Source organism: Notothenia rossii, assembly GCF_949606895.1.
Source record: "Notothenia rossii genome assembly, chromosome: 11".
Classification (NCBI taxonomy): Eukaryota; Metazoa; Chordata; class Actinopteri; order Perciformes; family Nototheniidae; genus Notothenia; species Notothenia rossii.
In genome coordinates this window covers 14171883-14195371 of record NC_136910.1, presented here as the reverse complement: position 1 = coordinate 14195371, position 23489 = coordinate 14171883, and the positions used below count along the sequence as shown (strand labels likewise).

Genomic DNA, 23489 nt, shown 5'->3' with positions numbered 1-23489 from the left:
CATCGGTCAGGGGTTAATACAGGGAATGTAGCTGGATACTAATCAGTGTAACCCTGCTCTAGTATTGACGTCATATAGCACCACATGTGTGTATTAATGTATTGTATCTATGGAAGCCAATGCCTATTAAGACATGTTCAATGCAGTAACAGAGTTATATTGGGTATGTCTGCGGTGAGGTTAAAGTGTTGTCTTTTGGATTTAATTTGAGTTTTTTGACCTGCCAGATGAACAGTTTAGGTAATGTAACCCTTTGTGTTTATCGCTTCATCATTTACGCGTTCACAAACTAATCAAGTTTACAGAAAATAAACCCATTACATTTATTTTCGTCTGAAAGTATTTTATTTCTAGGCTTTTTTGCCTTCTGACTGTTCTTCAAGAAGTAAAACAAATTATCTGTTGTAAAAAGAGTTTGTCGATCATACTACACCGTTAATCCATAAAAAACATGTCTGAATGTTTTTGTTTGTTGTTTTGCTTTCGTTCGGGCACCTAGTTAGGATGCCACCTGGGCGCTTCGCTAGGGAGGTGTTCCAGGCACGTCCAGCTGGTAAGAGACCAAGGGGTAGACCTAGGACCAGGTGGAGGGATTATATCTCTTCGCTGGCCTGGGAGCGCCTTGGGATCCCCCAGTCAGAGCTGGTTGATGTGGCCAGGGAAAGGAAAGTTTGGGGCTCTCTTCTGGAACTGCTACCCCCGCGACCCGACCACGGATAAGCGGGAGAATGGATGGATGGTTTTGCTTCCCTGTCCTAAAATGTGGGAACTGTGTTTTTAAAAGTGCCATTATAGACTGTTCAAAACTTATAAAATACAAATTTGAAGTTAGGCCTTTCATTACTTAATTTCAAATCGTATGTGCTGTAGTGTAAGTGCAAAGCCAAAACAATGGAAAGCTTTCTGCGCAATCTGCCATGTGTCTCCCATTTCCTGAGAACCTGGTAAATGTTACATGAAGTATCTGCTGCTCCATCTCCACTCAGCCTCTGTATTGTTTGTGTCCCTTGGGAAATATGGCCAGGAACATCTATTTTCCACTGCAGTAGTTTTGTCTCAGAAAAAAATCATAAAATAAGTAAAAGTGTTTGTCGAGCGCCATCCCCATCTCCATTTCCATCTCGCCCCTCCCTTGCTGTCTTCTGGTGGTTGATCTTTCCAAACCATCAGTTGCATTCACAGAGGGATTAATGATTTCTGCAAAGCCAGCCAACCCGTGGAGGGAGCAGAGCCTTCGAGCGAATTAGGAACAGCTGGTCTCCCTCTGCTTGTGACAGCTTGAGAGTGTGTTTGTGTGCGTGCTCGATAGTAGCAGCTGACCTCTGCTCAGGGTCAGATGTGCCATTCCCTGGTCAGAAAGTTGGCCTTAAGTTTTCCGTTTTCTCATATCTAATCTGCTACTGTAGATTAATACTGGCATGGGTCTCTACAATAATGACGAATTTGCATCTTGAGTCCGGATTTCCTCCAATATATTTGTAAATGCTGTTTGAGAGAGTTTTTTAAGTCATGTCAGGGATACATTTCCATCAGTAAGCTAAGATAATTTAAGTATTTCCTGAATCTTAGACTTAAGAAATAGGAAAATAAATATATGTACTCCATTTTCAAAGGCTAAATGTTCTCCTTTTTGCTTTTAACAACAGAGAATTTTGCGCCACACATGTTTTTTTGAAAATGAAATGGCTCCTGAATCAAATGGGAAATGGCTGGATGAAAATAAAATACATGGAGAAAGGGTTCTTTTTTGTTTAAAAAAGAAACATATTTCAGGTTGCATGCTAGATAGCGCTGACTGGAGGCCAGCTGTTTGTAATTTGGACTGCACGGTTACTGGCCCTTGCGTTCTCCTTAACATGCCCAAAGGTTACTGCTAAGTGCTAATGGCGAGATGAGGGGGGTGAGTGAGTGTGTGTGTGTGTGTGTGTGTGTGTATGTGTGTGTCTATGTTAATTATGAGATGTTATGATTTGTGAGAAAAATCTTCCAGCTATTTTTGAAGATCACACTGTCGTGTTTATTTATCCTACTAGTCGCCTTATCCCGTGGCTGTTTTGTTTACAGGATCGCAGCGGTGTGTGCTCACTGCTCGTGCTGTAAGAATGGCAGCACTTTGATATAATCTCCCCAATTATCTGTCGTCAATTCTGTCGTATTATTCCTCTCTCTCCCCGGCAGCTGGGAAGGAGATTGGTTTTGTGCATGTCGAACGGCAACAGCTGCATCCACTAAAACAGACAACTACCTCTGCACACCTCCCCAGTCCTCCTTTTTTTTTTTGTCTCCCTCCCCCTCTTTCTCTCTCACTCAGTGGTGGGCAGGTCACCCTGAATTATTCATCAGTGTGAAATGAAAAAGCTCATGGATATTGAATATCGCCTCTGAAGTGGTGGCCAACCTTGTGTTTTTTTTCTTCTTCTTCCCTTCCCTTTTTTTATGCAGCTGAAAAGAGTAAAGAGCCGCATATCTCATTGCCAGGGTATTTCAAAGGTTAACCGATTGCTTTACCTCGTGCACATATTTACTTTCTTCATGTTCTGTGGACGGCGAGGAGGGGTTGGAGAGAGAGAAGGGGAAGTGGAGAGGATGAAGAAAAAGAGTGAGAAAGAGAGGAAATGAAAAGAATATGAATGAAAAGGTATAACAGCTATCCGTGGATATTTTCTAGTGGGAGTACTCGTTTTTCGGACTAGCACAGTTGTCTACGTCGTTGTGTAGCTGTGGCTGCTTTTCTATCCTTGTTGTTGTGTGTTGTTAAGCCTTTTCCTTCCTGGAACGAGTGCGCCTGTGGTCGGTTGTGGTCGTCCCGATCGAGCGGTTGTCATTAGTTTCCCCCCGCGGCCCATTGTGTTCCTCTGTTGTTCTTCTGCCCAGTCTTTTGTCCTGTGGTTTGATCTGAGGCCCGCGCTGCAAATCAATGCTACTGGTTGCCATTCATTCAGCTCCACAGCCAGAAAAAACAGCAGGACCCTCAAAACATCTCCCATGTGTAAGCATATAAAAATGGGCTGCGTGGATAAGAGGGAAACAAATCATTAAGCTTCAGCTTTGTAATGCATCTTGAGGATATTTTAGTCAAATTAGAATATTTATGGGTCCACCTTTTTGCTGGCATTGGAGTATTTATTTGTCTTACAAGTTAGCTGAATGCTGTTTCCCTTAAGGACGGAGACTTAAAAGAGCCTTGTTAATGCCAGAGTGCTGATGATAAGATACCAAATAAATAAAATATATAAAAACTACTCAAGAGGCAAGCCCTTCCTCCACTGTTTTGTATGTTGCACATGCTAATAAGACATGGTGTGTTTTTATTCTTTCATTAATATCCGAGGGAATAGTGCAGCATTAACCCCACGTCGCCTTTATTGGCCATTATCGTTGCTGCTACCCTGTTCCCTTTCAGTCATTACAGTCCATTTCCCTCCATTCCCAATTTCTACTGCAGCACAGACAATTACTCAGGAATCCTTTTAAGAGTATTCCCAAGCTGTACAAAGACCAAATGTGCCTGCAGGAAAGAAGCCAGGCCTTTAACTTGCTAACCTTTTCCAAAAGTAATCTTAACAGAGTTTTAATGACAGACAATTGGAGAGAGGGAAGATAAATCTATTTTATTTTCTGAGGAATAAAACAAGTCAAATTATTAGCCTTCAAGGAAAAATGGTTTTCGAGGGACTGCATTTGTTTTTTCGCTTATTCAACAACATCCTTTTACTGGCAGGTCATTGCGCTTTAGAGTACGTAAAAATACATACAGGAAGTGGGGTAGCATCAGTGCAGCTCCGGGGTGTCGGGTGTTCTAGGTCTCATATTGTGTTACCAAAATTGAAACTCCAGCTACAGTGGGTTTGGGGAGATGGTGGGTGGTAGGTGGGGGCTGCTCTGCCAGAGGAAGAGTGAAATATCATCTGCAGTGGTGCTGTGAGGTGGATGACGGGGCTGGTGGGTGGGAGTTTTTTCCAGAGGAGGTTGGAGATGACGAAACGAGAGGAGGGGGGTGGGGGGGGGGCGTGATGATAAAAAGGGTGTAGCTCTCTTTAAAAGGCTGTAAGTGGACACCTCAGAGTATCTGATGGCTGACTCCTGGTTGACAAGACCCCGCGACCTCGGTGTATTTATCGTAATGGAGCACAGCTGGGCCGCTGCTTCGATGGGTTAATAGCCATGTGACAGCTTTCGGAGAGTGGGGGTATTGAGCATATATGTGTGTGCATGCATTTTGTTTACTCCTGCTCTCTGCTGAATGGCATTCAGGGGCCACACTTGGGAGGGTGGGACTCTCTGCTGTGTCTCCACTCTCTCTGCCAGGCCAGATGGCTCCTGTCACTGCGAGAGGAGGAGGAGCGATGGAAGGGAAAGGGGAAGGAGGGATGTGTGAGTCGCGCCTAACAGCGCCAGAGTGGCCTGTACCCAGGGCCACCACATCTGGAGACCACCTGCAGCTGGCTCACCCCGCTTCCTCCATCCTCGTCCCTTTCCCTCCTGCGCACGCTCACGTTGTTGCTGTGTTTTTCCAGATGGGGGAGGTGTGAGTGGTGGCAGTGGTGTGTTTGGTCAGGCTGTGATTTGTGCCCGTATTCCAGGAACTTTAGTGTGTCTGTGCTATAGGCAGAGGGGGGGGGGGGGGGACAAGCGGGAGGGAGGGAGTGAAACAGAGCTGGGAGGAGGAGGAGGTGTGAAAGCATAGCAAAATATCATTTTATTTTATGACTGCAGCCTCTTAGAGTTGTGGGTTTTGCGTTTGTTATATTTCATTTTTTATTCCTCCCGAAGTAAAAAGCAGAGTGAGAATGTTCGTTTTTCTTCCTTTTGCTGTTGCTGCAACTGATCCAGAGGCCACAGGGGGGCCGTTCTTGCCTGGAAAATAAATCCTGCTTGCCCCCCTTGGCTACACCCAAATAAAATGCACTCATTTGCATTCCCATGCTGTAATTTAGCCCGTCCTCTCCCTCTCTTTCTCTATCTCCCTGTCCCTCATCCCTGCATCTTTTCAGCCCTGGTCCTTGCGTTTCCGCAGGGATTGGAACGTGGGTGGGGAGGAGAGGAAGAGAGGCAGAGAAAACAAAAGCAGAGTGGCAGTGTTGACTCAAGGATGTTATCTGGACCGCTGGCTGAGGGGGTGAGGGCTCTTGTGTGTATGTGTGTGCGTCTGCATACATGCCTTGGGGTGTTATTTACCCTGGCTGCTGCTGTCACGGCAGGTGCCTCACAGTGGATAAACCTGGGCCTCATAAATACACATTCACCATGGGGAAATTAGACTTGCGGCACCAAAAACGACACTACTACTACTTCTACTACTGCTTATTCCTCACTCTCTTCATGTCTTATTCAATTGGACTGACCAAGGCAGATTTGAAAACGCAAGGGACAGTTTTCAATACACTGGCAAGAATAATAATATTTGTTTTACACTTAAATTAAAGAATTGGTTAACCAACGTTTAAATTCTCTCACATAAAAATACTTTGGAAAAAAACGATGAAGTCTGTGAATCCCTTTTTGTGGGAACGGTATGTTAAAACTTTAGCAGATCAAGCCAAAACCATATATTTATACCACGAAAGACATTTGAGAACCTATGGGTATTTGAGTTAACTAGCCCTTCAAGTACTAGAACGTTTGCACGAAAGGCATCCCACACTCTTGGTATTAAGTTAAAGCCACAAAAAGTCAAAACCCTAGTAATAGACCACATATTAGAAATAAAGTCTGAAATACGGAAACATTTTCAAACCAAGCCAGCTATAAAAGCTGACAGGGGGTATTCTCTAACTGGTAACACTGCTTCTGAGCAGATCCCCCCCACTGAGTGCAGCATCTGAACTTCTGGTCATAATGTGGTCAGCCCAAGTCTCATCTCGGAGCGGTAGGTTGGCTCGTTCTACCATTCGCTTTCTTACAATCCCTTTAAGTGCTTTAGGGGGATTTAACAGGCCTCTACATTCAGCTTCCTCTCAGCAGCCAAGTTCCAGCGCTTACAGGAAAAGGGCGCTTACAGTATAATTAGGCTGGTCAAAGAAGAGGGCTCCCTCTCAACGGTAAATCCACACGGACTGTAAGAAGGCTCGGGCCATTTGTCGGGTCTTCCAGAGCGTGACCGCTGCTCTTGATGTCTCACTGTGCTAAAGGTCAGGGTTTTAACAAGTCATACAGCAGGAGGGAGATGTGAGTGTAGAGTCTGAATTTGAAAAATGTATTATTATTACGCTTCTAAGGAAAAATAGCACTGTGGTTCCATTTCCAAGTGTAAAGGCTCGTCATCAATTTTGTGAATAAAAATACCCAGATTTTTATCCATTTTCCACCTAAAGAAATTTGATTACAATTTACACTGACCACTGAGAATATCCTTTTCTTAATAGAAATTGATTGAAGAACAATTGAAAAATGGTGGAAAAGGAGGAAAATATATAAATGAGCATCCTATAAATAAAAACTTAAAACCAGAAACAAAAATATAAGAAAAACAAAAAATACCATATAAGTCAAGAATGTTTGCATTGTGAATGTCATTTTCTTCATATGCATCGCAGTCAATTTTAAGTTTTCAAAGGTTTTCTATACTCGAGTAAAAACTACAGATTGGGGGAATTAAAAACAGAAACGTATAGATCATGATCTTAAGATATTGATTTGTTTTTATTTCATGTTGTGTGTTAGAAACTGTGTGTGTGTGGGCACAAACACTCGCGCTGGAAGGTGTGGTTGTGGCTTTATGGCATCACAGGAGGCTGGGCGAACAGATGTAGCCTTCAGTACTGGTTTACACCCAAGTCTGGCTGCTCTACATCTAAAAGAGGAAGTGTGTGTTTGTGTGTGGGGGGGGACCTGCTGTGCCAATCTGTTCTCATTAGTGCTTACTCGCCCCCTCCAAACATGTAACGACATGCACGTCAACTGCTGGAGTCAGGGGCTTATAGCTGTTTGTTTGCACCGGGCCTGTGGCTGCACTCTACCCATCCCCTCCCTCCAGATACCTTTTCCTCTGAGACCCTGAATCTTTCTGGGCTCATCAGCTGTGGCACCTGCTGGAGAGAGCACAGGAAAATACTTGAGGATAAGTCCCTCTAGGAATTAGCAAACTTGTGATCACATGCATTTAAGCAGTCCTTTGGGATTTTCTAAGGATTTCTGATTTGGGATCCACAATCATTTTTCAGAATGAAATGCGTCACAGTGAAAAGATGCCGCAGTTTTATGTACAACAATCCAGGTAGTACCCCTTTCATTATTGTAATGATAATAAATATCAAGCCACAATCTCCACAAAAGAGTGAGAAAGAGTGTTTCCCTAGAACTTGTCTTTTCTATTCATTACGCAACAAAGCTCTCAACACACTCCTTTGAACATCCATTGTGAAAGTTTATCTAAAACTCACAACTGATCATTTATTTTATGGAGCTCCGAGGTCGCTGAATAGACTTCATTCTAGTCAAAGAAGAATTCACATAAGTGTGACTTTTGGTCGAGCTAAGGTTCTGTAAGATTCTTAAGCTTGTTTTTCCTCTCATTGAAAGTGCTGCATTATTAGGCATCAGTCATTTAGCTCAATACTACTTGACCTGATGACCTGTGGAGTTGGCAGTAATCATTGGCCATTCACAAAACCTCTGGTGGTCTTTGATAAGCCCTCTCTTCATCCTTTTCCTTCTTCTTCTTAAAGTATAACCAACCACAGCAGAATGGCTCTCTTTTGAGAAGCTGTGATATACCACGTTCCATATTAACATATTGCTGTCAGTCAGCGCCCCCCCCCCCCCCCCCTCTCGTGCACATCCTCTAATGTTATTGAAGAGAAAAAAGATCAGAGGGGCAGCCGTATCCCCACACTCCATCAAGAGTGTGTACATGTGTGTATGTCTGCGTGAGTGTGTCTGGCCGGCTGGCTGGCAGGAAGTGGGGGCTTCTGGCTTTGATGGTCACACTCCCTCAGATGTGTCATTTCTACAGAAGGCGGCTCGGCTGACGGGCCCCGTCGCTGCTAGTCCTGATAGTCTCCTAACATCATAATAATAATTGATGGTATTTATTTTTGCGCTTTTCCAAGTGCTCAAAGCGCTTTACATTACATGTTACTTATTAGACATGTAATACATTCAATACTGTGTTCAATACCCAGAGGAGCAATTTGGGGTGAAGTGTCCTCCCCAATGACACAGCGACATGCTGACTGTACTGGGGGTCGATGTGGGATTGAACCGGTGCTCCAGCTGAGCTGAAGATCAGCACACTGACCCACTGCGCCACAGCACACTTAATGTGAATGCACACGATTATTTTGCATGTAATAAAAAGATAGTGCTTTCTCACCTCGCCCACCCCATGAGCCAAAACTGCTCGGGCCGTTCCACCTTTCCACTTTACTGTCAGTGATAATCGCTTCTGGCGTGTGACTGCGCCGGGCTCTTTGTCTATTGGTCGCGCCTGTCATGCAGCCGGTGAGGTGTGTGTGTTGGTGTGTATGTGCGTTGGACATGCTCTGGCTGTGTTGCAGAAATGCAGGGAGGCTCCGGTTACATTGTTATTCTAAACAGAGTGTTTTCAGCCACTCGTCCTCGCAGCTATTCAGCAGAGCGATCTGTCAGTTCGCTCCCATCCCTCGTTTTCCCTCAGGAACCAAACTGTGAACTTCACACACTCGGCTCTGATGACTGCCCTGATGGGGGAAAAAACACCCACCTCTACAGCTGTATGTTATTGCTGGATTGGCTTGAATGTTGTATTGTGCTTCAGGTTTAAAGTGTGTGTGTGCATTGCACTGTGTGTATAACATATTGAAGCAAGGGAGGGGAATGTGAGTGTGTGTGTTTGTGTCACAATTTCAATCTCTTTCCGGTAACTCAAAATGCCGGGGTGGGGTGAGGAGGTTGTGTTTTTTTCAGTGTGTGTGTGTTTGTGGTGTTTGAGGTGGATTGTTGAGGTCCAGATGAAAGTGGAAAATCAGAGGAGGAAACCAAATAATCAAGGGGGTGAGGGAGGTGAGGCTGGGAGCAAACGAAAGCGTGTGTGTGTGTGTGTGTGTGTGTGTGTGTGTGTGTGTGTGTGTGTGTGTGTGTGTGTGTGTGTGTGTGTGTGTGTGTGTGTGTGTGTGTGTGTGTGTGTGTGTGTGTGTGTGTGTGTGTGTGTGTGTGTGTGTGTGTGTGTGTGTGTGTGTGTGTGTGTGTGTGTGTGTGTGTGTGTGTGTGTGTGTGAGAGCTAGAGGGGACAAAAAAGGGGCAGGCGTTCTTAAAACACTGTGGAGTCCAGATCAGAAATAAAACATAAAAAAGGGGAGAAGAAGGAGGAGGAGGAGGGAAAAGGGAGGAGGGATTGTGCTCGAGTGTGTTATGTGTGCCGATCCTATGAAGTGAACGCAGCCGGGGAGTAAATTGTGCGAGCCCGGAGAGCTCTGCATGTTCGAGCTGGCACTTTTCATTTACACAGTATTTTTTTCATGCTGCAAGATCTCTTCCTCTCCCTCCTGGGTTATTATCGGCTAAGACAAAGGCAGGAGAGAAAAAGCTAAAGAGAGCGACATAGAGAGAGTGAATAGATGTTGCGCAGCTGACAGCAGAGGAAGCGGCAGAGAGAGTTTCCAGCCACCGCGCTCCCCCGACCGCAGCCTTTTCTTGCTGGGAGATTACAAAAAAAGAAGGACAAAAGCGTCTCCCCCCCCCACTTTCTCCAACCCGCTACCATCCGATCACCAGCCTGCACGCCGCTGGTGTATGGTGCTTTTCTCTCAGCCCTCAAAGGCATGGACTGAAGATGATGCAGCCGGGGGCTTAGTGAGAGATCTCTCCACAGAAACCCCTTCCCCTCACCAACAGGGCCAGACCGAGAGGAGCAACTCCGTGGGAGGGGGAGGGGGGGTTGACATAGTAGAGGAGGAGGAGGAGAAGAAGAAGAAGAGAGAGAGGGGGGGGTCCCCTCCTTGGATTATTGCGGGAGGTCCTCCACTTCCCTTTTTTTCAATTTTTTGTTTTTTTCACCCCTCTCAACTCGCCTCAATCACCTTCGTTTTTTTGCTGCGATGCGTAGATTTTAAGCCGAAGAATGTGGAGACAACATTTTCCAGGCAAGCAGCATGTTTCCTGTTTTGATTTCTGGATGTCTAATAAAGTCTGGCATGTGGGAGGTGGGAGGGAGGTAGGTGGATTGGGGGAGTGTGGATGAGAGGAGGGGAGAAGCAGAGTGTGTGGGTGGGTGTGTGTGTTGTGTGGTCAGTAAGGTAAGCTAGTAAGTCTAACATGTAGTCATTCAGGGGTCCGCCCGTCCTGCACCGCTGCACTTGGCTTCATGTTTGTTGCTTCTTATGCGGTCTCCGACTGAGTGTAGCTCTGGGAAACGGCAAAGAATAAAAGTGCGGGAAAAACAGAGAGGGTAGGGAGGGGAGGCCCGGCGTGGCTGTGCCCTGGATGCTGTTGACACCCGCTTTTGTCCCGTGGTGGGGTGTGGGCCTGGCCCGCCCCTGCACACAGAGCGCACCATTTAAAACGGGCGTGCGCTTATTTTCTTGGCATGGGGTGGATTGGTGTGGAGGGCAGCCGGGTGGGGACAGGGGTGGGGCACCGGCAGTTCAGGACAAGTAGCCTTTGTGTGCTACTTTTTGGGGAAGTGAAGGGAGGGAAGGGCAGGGAGGAGGCTGCCAACAAAGGGTGCTTATACCCGCCCCCTCACCCGCTATACCCCCTCTCTTCAACCACTACAACTCATGCAGTGACCTCGTGCTGTCACAGGCAGATGAAGGGTGTGTGTGTGTTTATGGCTGTGTGTGTGTGTGTGTGTGTGTGTGTGTGTGTGTGTGTGTGTGTGTGTGTGTGTGTGTGTGTGTGTGTGTGTGTGTGTGTGTGTGTGTGTGTGTGTGTGTGTGTGTGTGTGTGTGTGTGTGTGTGTGTGTGTGTGTGTGTGTGTGTGTGTGTGTGTGTGTGTGTGTGTGTGTGTGTGTGTGTGTGTGTGTGTGTGTGTGTGTGTGTGTGTGTGTGTGTGCAAGAGGGGGGAAAGTAGTAACTGAGTAATTCAGCCTCTGAAAACTAGAAGTCAGGCCTCTGGCAGAGTGCCATGTGAAAAGGGAGGAAACTCCGGCAAAGAAAACAAAGTGTTGTTTGACCCGATGGCACATCTGTGCATTATGCCAAACTTTGCGGTTACTCCACAGTCAGGCTCCTGGCAGCCTGCCAAGGTTGTGTGTGGGTTCCTATTCATTTGTTGCCACATTCATGCAAGTGCATTCCTGTTGTGTCCGTGTTAGCATGCAGATCTCACTTTGCCTCGGCAGCTTGTGCCTCCACATGAACACTTATTGCACAAATGATTTCACATGAGTAGGGTTGAGGTTTGATAGCATTTTTGTTAGATATACTTTTTCACATCTTTTCCTTGAGCTTATGAAAGCCTTATAAGTTATAACTATTAAGTGAAGCCTTAATTATCTAAATATGCATGGAAGTTGAACTTGGATGTTAAATCTATCAAACTGACAGGATGCTATCAGCGAGATCATCTCACTAGAGAAAACACACCGCTGTTGGTCTTACTAAACAGCAAAACAGCATCATTTAATCACAAATGTAGAGATGTCAAAAGTGTTTTCCCTTTCTTGGCCAAATTATCTTTGGCCGAGAACAGATGCCAAATTGAAGAGCGAACATTAACCCGACAACAGCCACGTTTTGGGTTGGCCTTTGGGCAAGTTACTTGAAGAAGTATCCCTCATTCGCTACAGCCAATGTAATCAACTGCCAGCGACATTTGCCATTTGAAATGGAAAATCTGCAATCAGTGATAAATTCTTATGAGAAGCCTGTGACATGAATGTTTTCTATATTTTAGTTTGCTAATGGATAGATAAAGATACCAAGTGAATTCAGCAATTTTTCGAAATTGGAATCCAAGTCCTACACATAATACATGAGACACATATCCATACTATACCCCCCCCCCCCCCCTCTGTGGGCATGTTCCTCCAGCCACACACAGCCTCTTCCTGTTTGACTGGATGTGGGTCATGTTTCAGCACAGTGCTGCTCAGTGCAGAACAGTAAATGGCAGTAACTGTTGGCGGGTCAGCTGCCACCCCCACCCTGCCTTGTTGTCAGGAAGGAGCCACCTGCAAACAGCAGCTTGGGGTTGCTAGGTAACGGATGGCAGCGGATGATGATAGCATGGTGGAAGGCCTGTCTGGTCTCCCTTTGCCACTAAAGTGACTTCTGTTGCCATTTTCTCTCCTCTCTGTATTTTCTTTTTCCTCCCTTTATGACAACACAACTGCGCGTCCCTCTTCCCCTCACGGAGGCAACATAACACCGACAGCAGAGGCCAGCGGTAGGAAGAAATTCTTAGCTCTCTTCCCCACATAATGGAAACTCTGGCCTCATCTCCCGTTGCGCCGCTCTGCTACGTCCCGCTGCCAGACTCTGACTAAGTGTTGCTGGCTCAGAAAGCCCAGCCTGCAGCCCCAGCCGGGTTCGGGTTCCACAAGTCTCTTTCTACGGGATTGATAAGAATTAAAATACAGATGACTTAGAGAGATTTAGGAGTGATCTCATGAATGCCTGTAATCTACCTCAAGGGGTTTTTAAGCCTTTTCACTGGAGTCCTAGATATCCAAAATAATTTTCAATGTGACCCAGTTCTCATTTTTTGACAACTGTTATGTGATCTAGTTGAGAAATGTTTTCTTTTTTTAGAATGTTAACTGAGCTCGCCACCTTTTTAGTACAGGGACTTGAAAAGATTTTGGTAAATGAATATCTGGCGGTCATAGATACTACGTTTTTATAATACAATTCCAAGGCCAATGTTCCTCATCATACTATTTTTTTCCATTCCCAGTAGACATTTATCACATAAGTATGATGTTTAACTGTTCATGTTTATTCTAGTGTAAATCTAGAAAATGAGCTATTTTGCAATACTGTAAATGGAATACTATTCATTTAAACCCCAAAAGCAACCCTTTGAGCTACTTGTATCAAGGATTTGTTGAAGGGTTGTTTTTTTTGACAATTTAAATGTATCCATGCAATGAATTTGATAGGTTATTAGCTAATGAAGAAAATTAATGCAGCCCTAGATCTGACAGAGTATATCAGCAGGGGGGGTGTGTGTGTGTGTGTGTGTGTGCGAGCGACGTGTGTTACAGGCATTTATTCCTTTGGCAGGTAAACCCACGACAGCAGCTGCCTCTCTCTCAGTGAAAATGTACTCGTCCCAAATCATTACACACACACACAAACACATGCACATTCGCAGCCTGGCAACAGTTTAGCAACAAGCAGAGGAAGCGAGAAAACAGAGGAAAGGAAATGAGGGTATTCATTAATTGAGTGAAATTAAGAGCACTCTGCCTCCTGCTGGTTCTGACGTGACCCCCTGCTCCCATTGTGTACATTTGTTGACATTTCATGCACTGTATGCATAAATAAATATCAATACTTTCGTAAATTAGATCTGCAAACGTTAGCTAACATAGTTTTTAGAGAAACAAATCTAAATACTTTTAAAATGTGAATGTAACACAATAGACAAAATGTCCAAAAAATTACGTTTAACCAAATTTAGCACCATTTCAAAATAGATTTGGTACCCTGTTAATTGTCACCGCCAATATACTGCGTTTTATTCAGTAAAGTCAGGCGAATGTGCAATATCTAAAGCCTGACTCTTAAGTGTATTATATCATGAAGTTATACAACTAGATGACAAACATTTTAAATCATGAAATGATATTCTAAATAATTGTCTGCAATATCCCCATAGAGAGAAAAGGTGCTGAGAAGGGTGTCATGAATGCATCACCAATCACACCCGTGGTATTGTGCGGCTGACAAACCCAGTGGTTCTGGTTAAGACCGGTTTGATGTACATGCTGTCAGTTCAGCACAGGGGGAGTGTTGCCTGTCACCTACTTCCCTGCTTCCCTTGCCCGAATACATCATCTTCTCTCCATCAAAATCGGCAGTAACAATCAATCTGTCACACAGGAGGACACACACACACAAACACACACACACACACACACACACACACACACACACACACACACACACACACACACACACACACACACACACACACACACAAATACACATTCCAGATACCAGAAAGACAGAGCGAGAGGAAAAGAAGGAAAATGATGGGAAAAGGAGGGGAACAAATGACAGCTGAGGTGAAAGGGTGCCAGCGAAAGGAAGGCCGGTGATTACAACTGAGGAGGGAAAGAAATGTACGTGAAAATAGAGATGAAGGAAACAGAAGCTGATACATGGTTAGCGAACACGGATACACAGCTAGACATCGGCAGACAGGAGGAGCTGTCAGGAGATGCTATCGTTCAGGGAGAGATCTGGGAGAAATCCAGCGCTGCAGAAAGGTACGGTGAAAGTCGGTGAGAGGGAAATTGAAAGAGTGAGAGACTGAAAGGTCAGAGAGAAACTCAGCCAATGAGTTCAGCTTGTCTAACTCCTGCCTGAGGGTTCTACGCAGCCTGCCTCTCCCCCCCACTGCCTCACCCACAGCTCCTCTCACCTGCACACCCACGGCTGCCTGTAATCTGTATAAGCCAGTAACTTCTGATTTACATGAAGCAGGAGAAGGTTACAGGTGTTCTGGGGCTTTTCTGTGAGTCAAGGACAGCTTTGCAAGTGGCAAATCTGCAATGCCTTGATCAATATGTTTTATATTCTCTTTGAATCAAAGGTCTGTGTGATGTTGAAAGAAGTTGCTTGGAGAGCTGAAATCAATCGAGCTCTGAGCCTCTTTTATTTGATTGCTTTGGTTTTACTGCAAATTTATGATTGAATGTGCAAACTCTGATAAACCCAATGTATGCCCAGCAGTGGATGGCGGTAACGAGTTAGCAAGTAGATGGTGAGAGAATGTTGGAGGCCAAAGTAGAGGTTCAAAAAGTGAATAGTGGCTCTATTTTCATCAGTTGGATTGAAGCATTTTATCATTTTAAACACATTATTTTACTCTGTATACTCTGGATGTGGGACATAAAAGTGATTACTTTTCTTTTTGTTTAATGGTGTATCTGTCAGCTCTCCTTTCTGTGAAATCCTTATAATAGGCTGACATATACAGTACTGCGTTGCTTTAGCTTAAGATTGTTTTCATTATTCTTTTACAATGATGGTTTTATTGTTAAGTCTATGAGATATCAGAAAATAGTGCAAAAAGAAACATTTGAATTGACCCATTGCAATAAATCATAGCACTAGGGGATGGCTTGATTATGCTTTGTGTGATTGTCAAAAACCCATTACATTAAGTGTACAACTATAATCAATTTGGAAATACGAAGTCTTATTATTGGAGAAGCTGGAACCGATGGATGTCATTTATTTGTATGAATTTGGTTATCATAATTGTAGTTTCTTAAATGTTCGATACATTTTGCTGCTTGTATTCATGTGTGCATTATTTTAGACGTGGTCAGGCACTAAATACTGAATCCCACTTCCTCGCACCTCTACCTCGGTTTGGTGTAATAGACTCGGGTTCACCACCCAGCCGCCTCATTAATATTCAACGAGCTGTCAGTTGCAGATGTGGCAGAGACAGCCGAGTCGCCACGCCTCACCTTTTCTCGCCTTCATGTCACCCGTCTCGAACAGCGAGCGTGATAAGTAGGCATGGAAGCAGTGATGGAGGTTGGTGGTGAGGAGGGGGGAGAGGGAGGAGGCGGCTGTCTGTCTGTCTGTCTGTCAGGAGGGAAGACATTGCCTCTGCCCTTTGCACCGAGAGTGTTTGGGGGGGGGGGCGTGCCGCAGACCTCAACTCTGTGGCGCAGATGCCAGCAGTGCCAAAAATAAAGTGCATTAAAACTGGCAGTCGGGGCCTGTTAAGTGATCACCATGACAATAGGCAGGAAGGCAGATGGAGAAGACACCTCCCCTCCGACACTTCCCCCCCCGCCCACTGCTCCGGCTGGACTGCCCCTCACTGCCTCAGCTGGACTGCTCTCTCTGCGTCCTTCTTTCCTGTCGTCGACGTGCTCTCCTCTCACACTCCTCTTAATGCTCCGTAATGTTAACAGGCATTGCTAAGTCTATTTTTAGGCATGTTTTTTTAAACAATTTGATTTCACTCTCCTTCCCACCTGTTTTGTCTCCCCACTGTGCGTTTCAGCTGGCTTGTGCATCAGCCACACACACAACTTTGCCGATGTTAAATCTCCTAATCTCACCTTTATCTGCCCTAATCAGCCTCCTCTGCTGCAGTAATCCCACTGAGCATGTCACTAATGAGCCCTCCTCCACTTCCACTCTTCTCCCTTCCTCCACCCTCCTCCTTATCTCGCCCCCCTGGAGTCTTACGTCATTGTAATCATGGGGTTAAATTCAAGACAAATGCACACACACCTGCGCTCGCACATGCACAGAGTGAGGTCACCCTTAAGTATCCAGATGCTGATCTTAGCAGCAAATTAGAAGAGGGCAGCAAAACAAAAGATAAGAAAAGTGATGTCATGAAACCACACAAACACCCACAGGGGATCTTGCTTGTTCAGGTCTGTTATAGAGTGACATGTTTTGTCAGCTTGGACATATCCATAGCAGTGAAGATCATGACCTGTGTGGTGTTAGGGCCTAGTACTCAGCGGGGAACACATGCTTTCCTCCTTAGGTCCGTCCGTCCACGTGCTGGCGTCACTCAGAAGCAGCATGAATATTGATGCTCCTGCTTATCAAGAGATGTTAACATTGCATGAAGCAGCGCCCGTAATTGTCTGCCTCCTTAGTGCGACACGACTTCTTCAGCGAGCACGTGTGAGAAGGTCGGCCCACAGGGGAGCGCGGCTCTTCTCGGCTCTCTTGGCTTTAAGTGTGAAAAGTGGCGAGAGGGGAGGAGCAGGAGGCGAGCGCAGATAGAAATCAGAATTGGGACGTGGACTTTTTCAAGTGATCTGAAGTGCAGATGCGAGTTGGCTGTGGGTTTGTTTCAGGCATGTAGCGGTTTCTCTTGCACTTTCAATGATACTCGGCTCTTCGGAGGCAGGGCAGCGGTGAATCATTTCTAAAGGTGTAGCTCGCTGTTTTTTTTCTCCCTTTTCTTCTATTCCACAGCTGCTGGTTCAAATGTGGGATTCTCTCCCTTGAACTGAGAATAAGAACAAAGTGTGTGCATGTTAGTGTGTCATGTGTACACACAAGGGAATATATTCATCTTGGTATGTTGAGTGTGTGTATGTGAAACTGCACACTGGTGCCTGTATGTGATGTAAGAGTTCGGGAGCTGTGAGACCGACAGGATTCCTGTAAGTGAGGCTATTGTCTAATCCAGTCTTGAGTAGGTGCATTGATTTATTGAGCAACGCTTGGTAGTTCAGAGAAGCCCTGCCTACGGCTTTATCCTAATCAGCACATGTGCACACACACACACACACACACACACACACACACACACACACACACACACACACACACACACACACACACACACACACACACACACACACACACACACACACACACACACACACACACACACACACACACACACACACACACACACACACACACACACACACACACACACACACATATACATACACACACGTACACACAAGAGGTTTCGATCATCTGAATGAGTGATTAAAAACAGTTCACTCCAGCTGATCAAAGTTGCTGATCTTTAGTTTGATAATATAACATGGCTCTTGTTTTAATACTCTCCATGATTATCTGTCAGTATATATTTAATTACTCTAACCTAGTGGTGTCTAGCCATGCAGATTGTTTTGAAATAACCATACCTGAAAGTACCACAATGATAAGTGATTTTGACCAAACCACAGTAGTGTCTTTTTTCCTGAAACGATTGTCTCGCAGGCACTATTTTTTTATTATCTTGTACCCTGAATAATCCTCCTTCTCTCCTCCACCTCTCTCCAGGTATTCGGCCCCAAATCATGAACGGGCCAATGCATCCGCGCCCCCTGGTGGCGCTGCTGGACGGGCGCGACTGCACCGTGGAGATGCCCATCCTGAAAGACTTGGCGACTGTCGCCTTCTGTGATGCTCAGTCCACACAGGAAATACACGAGAAGGTATAAAGCACACACACACCACACACTCTCATGCTGCTCCGCATCACAAAGTGGATGGAGAAGTGAAGCCCGCCACTCAATCACTTTCTTTTCCCATCACAGCGTGGATGTGTGAAGTACATTGGCCCCTGACGCACTTGCCGGTTAAAATATAGGGGCTTCATTATGATTTAATGTCACTTTGTGGCGCAGAGCGTGATGCCTATATCAGTGCCATTGTTCTAATAGAGAGTCTTGTATGGCGGGATGCAGTGTAATTACATTGGCTTGTAGAGGCTCTTTATTGCTTTCCACGCAGCCCCGTTGCAGCGAAACAATATATGGCCAAGGAGATGGGTATCACCGTATTGCTATCTCTCCATCTGCAGACAGAGTGAGAGCCGCCACCTCTTTCCTCTCCATGTTTTTATGAAAATGGGACATATTAAAAACGAAGCATTTGCATAGAGATCAATTCAATCAAAGACCTTGGGCGGTGAGGAGAAAGGGGGAGCGGGGAGCTTTTTGTTTGTTTTAACACTGCCTTATCAGGAAAAACATGATTGTAATGTTCACCTCGCCAGCATATTCAGCAGTTCCCAGTAATAACTTGCAGTCTAGATACCCAGAGGGGGTGGTGTAGATTGAAAATGTCCAATCTCTTCTTTCTGCGGCACGGATGCGGAGATACAGCGCTGATAATTCACAGAGTCTCAGTAGGATGCTTTCAGGCCAGACACCAGCTGCCACTCTCTCCTCCATCCACACCAGCATATACTGAAACTCATGGGAAAGGCTTGTCAAGAGGTGGAATATCAAAGAGTCCCGAGGTCGTGTCAGATCCACTACCCGGTAATCCCTTATTTTTCGGTTGATAGGAGCATGATGAAACACACAGCCGAATACTGATCGAGATCACATTTCAATACAACTTTACCGAGAACAAATCCTGCATGCAGCACCTGCGCTCCAACATCTCACGTTCTCCCAGTTGTCGTGTCTCACTGTCACATGTGGATTGTAAAAGCTGGATGATAGCCCATCTGGCATAGTCAGACTCACCTACCACATCGTACGCTGCCTGACTGTTCATCCAATTGTGGTTTTAAGATTAGGGCTGCACTTAATGACTGGTTACGTACATAATGAAATTAAATCAAAAGGTGCTTTGTCTATAAAAGAAATATAACTCGGGGAAACAGCTTACCTGTCAACCTATTATTTAAAATATATATTTACTAAAGTGTACAGATGTTTTTATTTCATTTATTGAGGTTTTACTGTGCTTCATTCACACAGAACATATTTTTCTAAACATAATCAACATCGTCATCTCCCTTTTACTCACATCTCTGCTTCACTGCTGCTGAAGTGCATTAAAATGCGCAATCAATAAAGGATCACAGCTTTCTCTTCATAACATACTCAACATTTATAGTGCAATATTGTTCTGTAGTGCTTTCTCTGTAATGGTTAGTGCTGTTATCACATCCATGTTGCCCTTTGAGAAGCGCCAAGAGCTGAACAAAAACAAACATTTTCAACAGCACATTTTCCCTGCCAGGTGGAAAAAGTCTGTCCTCAGAATTACAACCAGCTCTCATCCACACTACACACACTGTTCGCTAGTGGGATGACCTCATGGCAATACAATCCCTCCCCAGTAAGCCACTGAGACCAACATACAGACACACAAAATGTACAGTTTCCGTATCACAAAATCCTAACTCTCTTGCAACAGTCTCTCACGCTCCCCCGAGCCAAAAAGAGAAGCCTCGCTGCCATGTCAGAAAAGCATCTTTGGAAATGAAAGACGTTAAAAGCAATAAGGCTTTGGTTACACTGGAGAGGAGGATATGGATTGGGTCAGAGTTTCCATTAAACTAAACTACTTTCAGAGTACATTTCTTTGAAAAAAAGCTTTATGACTAACTCTAAAAGCTTCTTCTGCTGAAAAACAACTTGGAACCGTGTGTGCGTTCCTCTTGACTGCTGGTGCATGCTTATGTGTTTTAACCTTGACCTAGCAGAGTCTGTCTGGGAAACTGCTCTAATAAAACGGTATGGAAATTCCGAGCTAATCTGCTAATCACAGGAAAGCTAATGCAGTTTGGCTGGAGGTGAATGCAGAGCGGTTATTTAGGTGCTGACAGGGGCTGTGGCTAATACTCAGGGGGAATAGTTTAGATCCACATCACACTGAATCACAGGCCAGGTCACCTTGTCCATGTCAATTAGCCGAGGAGCAGCATTTCACAGCGACGTCCTTCAGAGGGGACCAAATTCTTACCCTTGTTGGATCGTGAAGCGAAATTTGAGTTATTTACAAAACCAAAAAGTGTTTTTCTATGGTTGTTTTTTAGCAGAAGAATTCCAAAACGTACATCTTGGACGATAGTTTGGGGGATTGACAAGGAACGAGTGATTAGATTTCGATCTTTGGACTCGACAACACCACCGTGTGGTTATTTATTTAGCTACGTAAACTACTGTACATACAAATATATTATGTTTTTGATTTTAGATTCTGTCATAAATTAAGAAGAAACTTGAAGAACAAAAATGCAGTGCAGAGAAATTATTATTTGGTCAAATGGTCTTCTGAGTCCAGTTCTTTTTTTGACCTATCACATGCGATCATCTCTTACGGTTTATCCACCTATCAGCAGCTGCCCTGACCTCTCTGTCCAGACAATTGCCCCCATCCTTTGTCCACAAACACCCTCGGGGTCTGAGGGTAATTGTGATGACCATGCGGAAACAGCATCCCCTCCGATATAATATAATTACTTGTTCCAGTTCAGCGCAGGGCTGTAAAAGGACAGTGTTTCAATGCGGCTGGCGACCATGTGATGTATGTACTTCTCCTCACTGTGAAATCTTAAACGTTTCCTTAAGTGTCCGGAGTCATGGCAGATGTGATTTTCATGGCTCCTCTGGAAGGAATGTGATCTTGTGATTCTCATGAGATCTTATAAACTCAAATGGAATAATGGCCATGTTGCGTGCATGGGATGCATTATTGAATGAATGGACATAATGATCATTAAAAGAAAAGATAAATTAAACGGAAAAAAATCTCACACCGTTTTTAGGGCGTCACCATTATGGCTAATTTGTCAAGATATCAATGTAGATCACGTTTCAGAATTATTCATTCATTTTAGGTGCACATTTAAATAGACATAGCTTTAACTTCCATGTTGTGCTATTTTCCTGATAATGTAAACATATTTCCATCCAAATAAAGCTTCTCTTTAGTCACAGTGCATCTCCTAGAAGAACATTTGAAATGAAAATGTACAAAACACATTTTGCCCATAATGAAATCAACGGAGCACTGTTTCCACTTTCATGCTGTGCACACAATGCCTGGTAATCAACATGTCTTCTCATCAAAATAAGACTTTAAATCTTCTTCTTCTCCTGAATTCAGAGCATTTTAATACTGCTCGTCTGCTCTCTGTCGTAAATTATATTACGGCTGGGTTTAGGAATCTTTTTGATTTGATACGTAGTAAAAATTCCATGAGCAAGAGCACGTATTTGGAAACAATATCGTACTAAATCATGTTCATTCAATTAGCCAAAACAACGATCCAGGTTATTTTGGGTGGAGTTGTTCATTTGTAAAAATGTTTTGAACGTGTGTCTGCAGGTGCTCACGAAGCAGTGGGAGCCATGATGTACCACACCATCACCCTGACCAGAGAGGACCTGGAAAAGTTCAAAGCCCTACGTATCATCATCCGCATCGGAAGCGGCTACGACAACATTGACATCAAGGCTGCCGGAGAGCTGGGTACGAACCCTCCGCTGTCAATGCCAACTCATAACTCAACTCATATGCGTGGTGTTTTTTTTGCAGTTTTATGTTTCTAGATTAAAGACTAGAAACAGTCACTTTAAAGATCTCCTGTCATGCTATTTTTAGGCATATATTATGGGACTCTGATATATACAAATATATAAAAAAACATGTCTATGATGAGTTTTTGCTCAAAATACCAAAGAGATCATGCATTTTAGACATCCCTCATATCCCTCTATTTCAGCCCTGTTAGAGCAGTGGTTCTCAAATGGGGGTATGCGGACCCCCTAGGGGTACGTTGGAGTACTGCAGGGGGTACGTGAGATTTATTTTATTATAATGAAAAAATAAAATAATTAATGCATTTACACAAACTACTAATAGTAGTAGAACTACTTTATTCAAAGGTTTACAGTAATTCTGGATAATAAAATGGGAAAAATAAACGGGGTGCTCTCTTTTCCTCTCCCTCTCCTGACAGCCCATCAGTCTCGTGCAGCTCGCTGAACCTGTAATAAGTGACCCGACAGTAAAGAATAAATATATTTATAACTAGTTTAGCTATTTCCAGAGTAGATGAACAAGCTAAGTGTGTTAGGTCTATCTCTTAGTGTATTTTGCTCGGCTCAACTATCCGTCACAGCGGCGGAGCTGTGATCGTGCGGAGCTGCGTGTTCTCCCGTCAGCAGCAGCAGCAGCAGCTGATCTGATCTCTGATCTCTCTCGCGTCCGGTTATACTTCACTCCCGTTTATGTCCAAATCTATCAGATCTAGCTAGTTCTAGGTAATTATATGACTGCCTGCTTTTGAAAAGGACCTAAACAATAAGCGGTTTTTTGACAACGGCGTGTGGCCGCAAAGTATAGCGCCGCATTATGCATATGTTTATATGAGGGGTCAAAATCCCATGCTCATAAAATGCTCATATTTTTTTCCTCTTCATTCCCCACGCCCCAAAATAAATAAATATACAAATATCCCAATTTTAGGAAAAGTAAGGAAGTTTGAGCAGTGTGGGTTTTATATGAACAGAGTTCCACATATTTCAAAACGCGAAGTGTAATAACTGCAGTTTGCCTCCCTGTCACCGAGAATGACAAAGATCCTCAGTGAAGCACAAGCCCATGTTTCTCTCTGTAAGTACAACTTATTAAAAAAATCAGTTCAATACAACTAATGTCGTCTTAGTGTTATTGCATGATGTTAAAATTGGTTTGCCATGAATTTAGTGATGGATTGTAAACATTTGAAATGTAGCATTTAAGTATTTCTCAGTTACTCTTGTTGTTTTAATAAATCAGACGCTGATGGTGCAGCGCTATGCTGTACCTCTTTATATAGTCATTTTTTCCTTAACAAAATTTTGTTTGCGCTGATCAGGGGGTACTTGGCTGAATTTTTTTTTCAAAGGGGTACATGATTGAAAAAAGTTTGAGAACGACTGTGTTAGAGAAATGCTGATTATGGGTCTAAAGCTTTAAACAAAAAAACGATGTAAACAAAGACTATTACGTACAAAACACGTTGCGCATTGTTTCATAGCGACGTACCTGATAGGGCCGTGGGCGTAAAGCCAGCCCACATGTCAGATATCACGTAATATCGGCAGCAAATCTGGATGAGCTCCGTTGGGATTGGACTGTGAGCCGTAGGGTCGCCA

General features: G+C 44.3%; 1 protein-coding gene across 1 annotated transcript in view; it reads left to right on the top strand.

The window, feature by feature from the left end:
- LOC307025125 (C-terminal-binding protein 2-like) overlaps nt 1-23489 on the top strand; it is a 91082-nt gene that overhangs the window by 50084 nt on the left and 17509 nt on the right. The window contains 3 exon segments of the mRNA XM_079659721.1: nt 17884-18038; nt 21676-21679; nt 21682-21819. Of these exon segments, the coding sequence (XP_079515847.1) occupies nt 17884-18038; nt 21676-21679; nt 21682-21819 (297 nt within the window).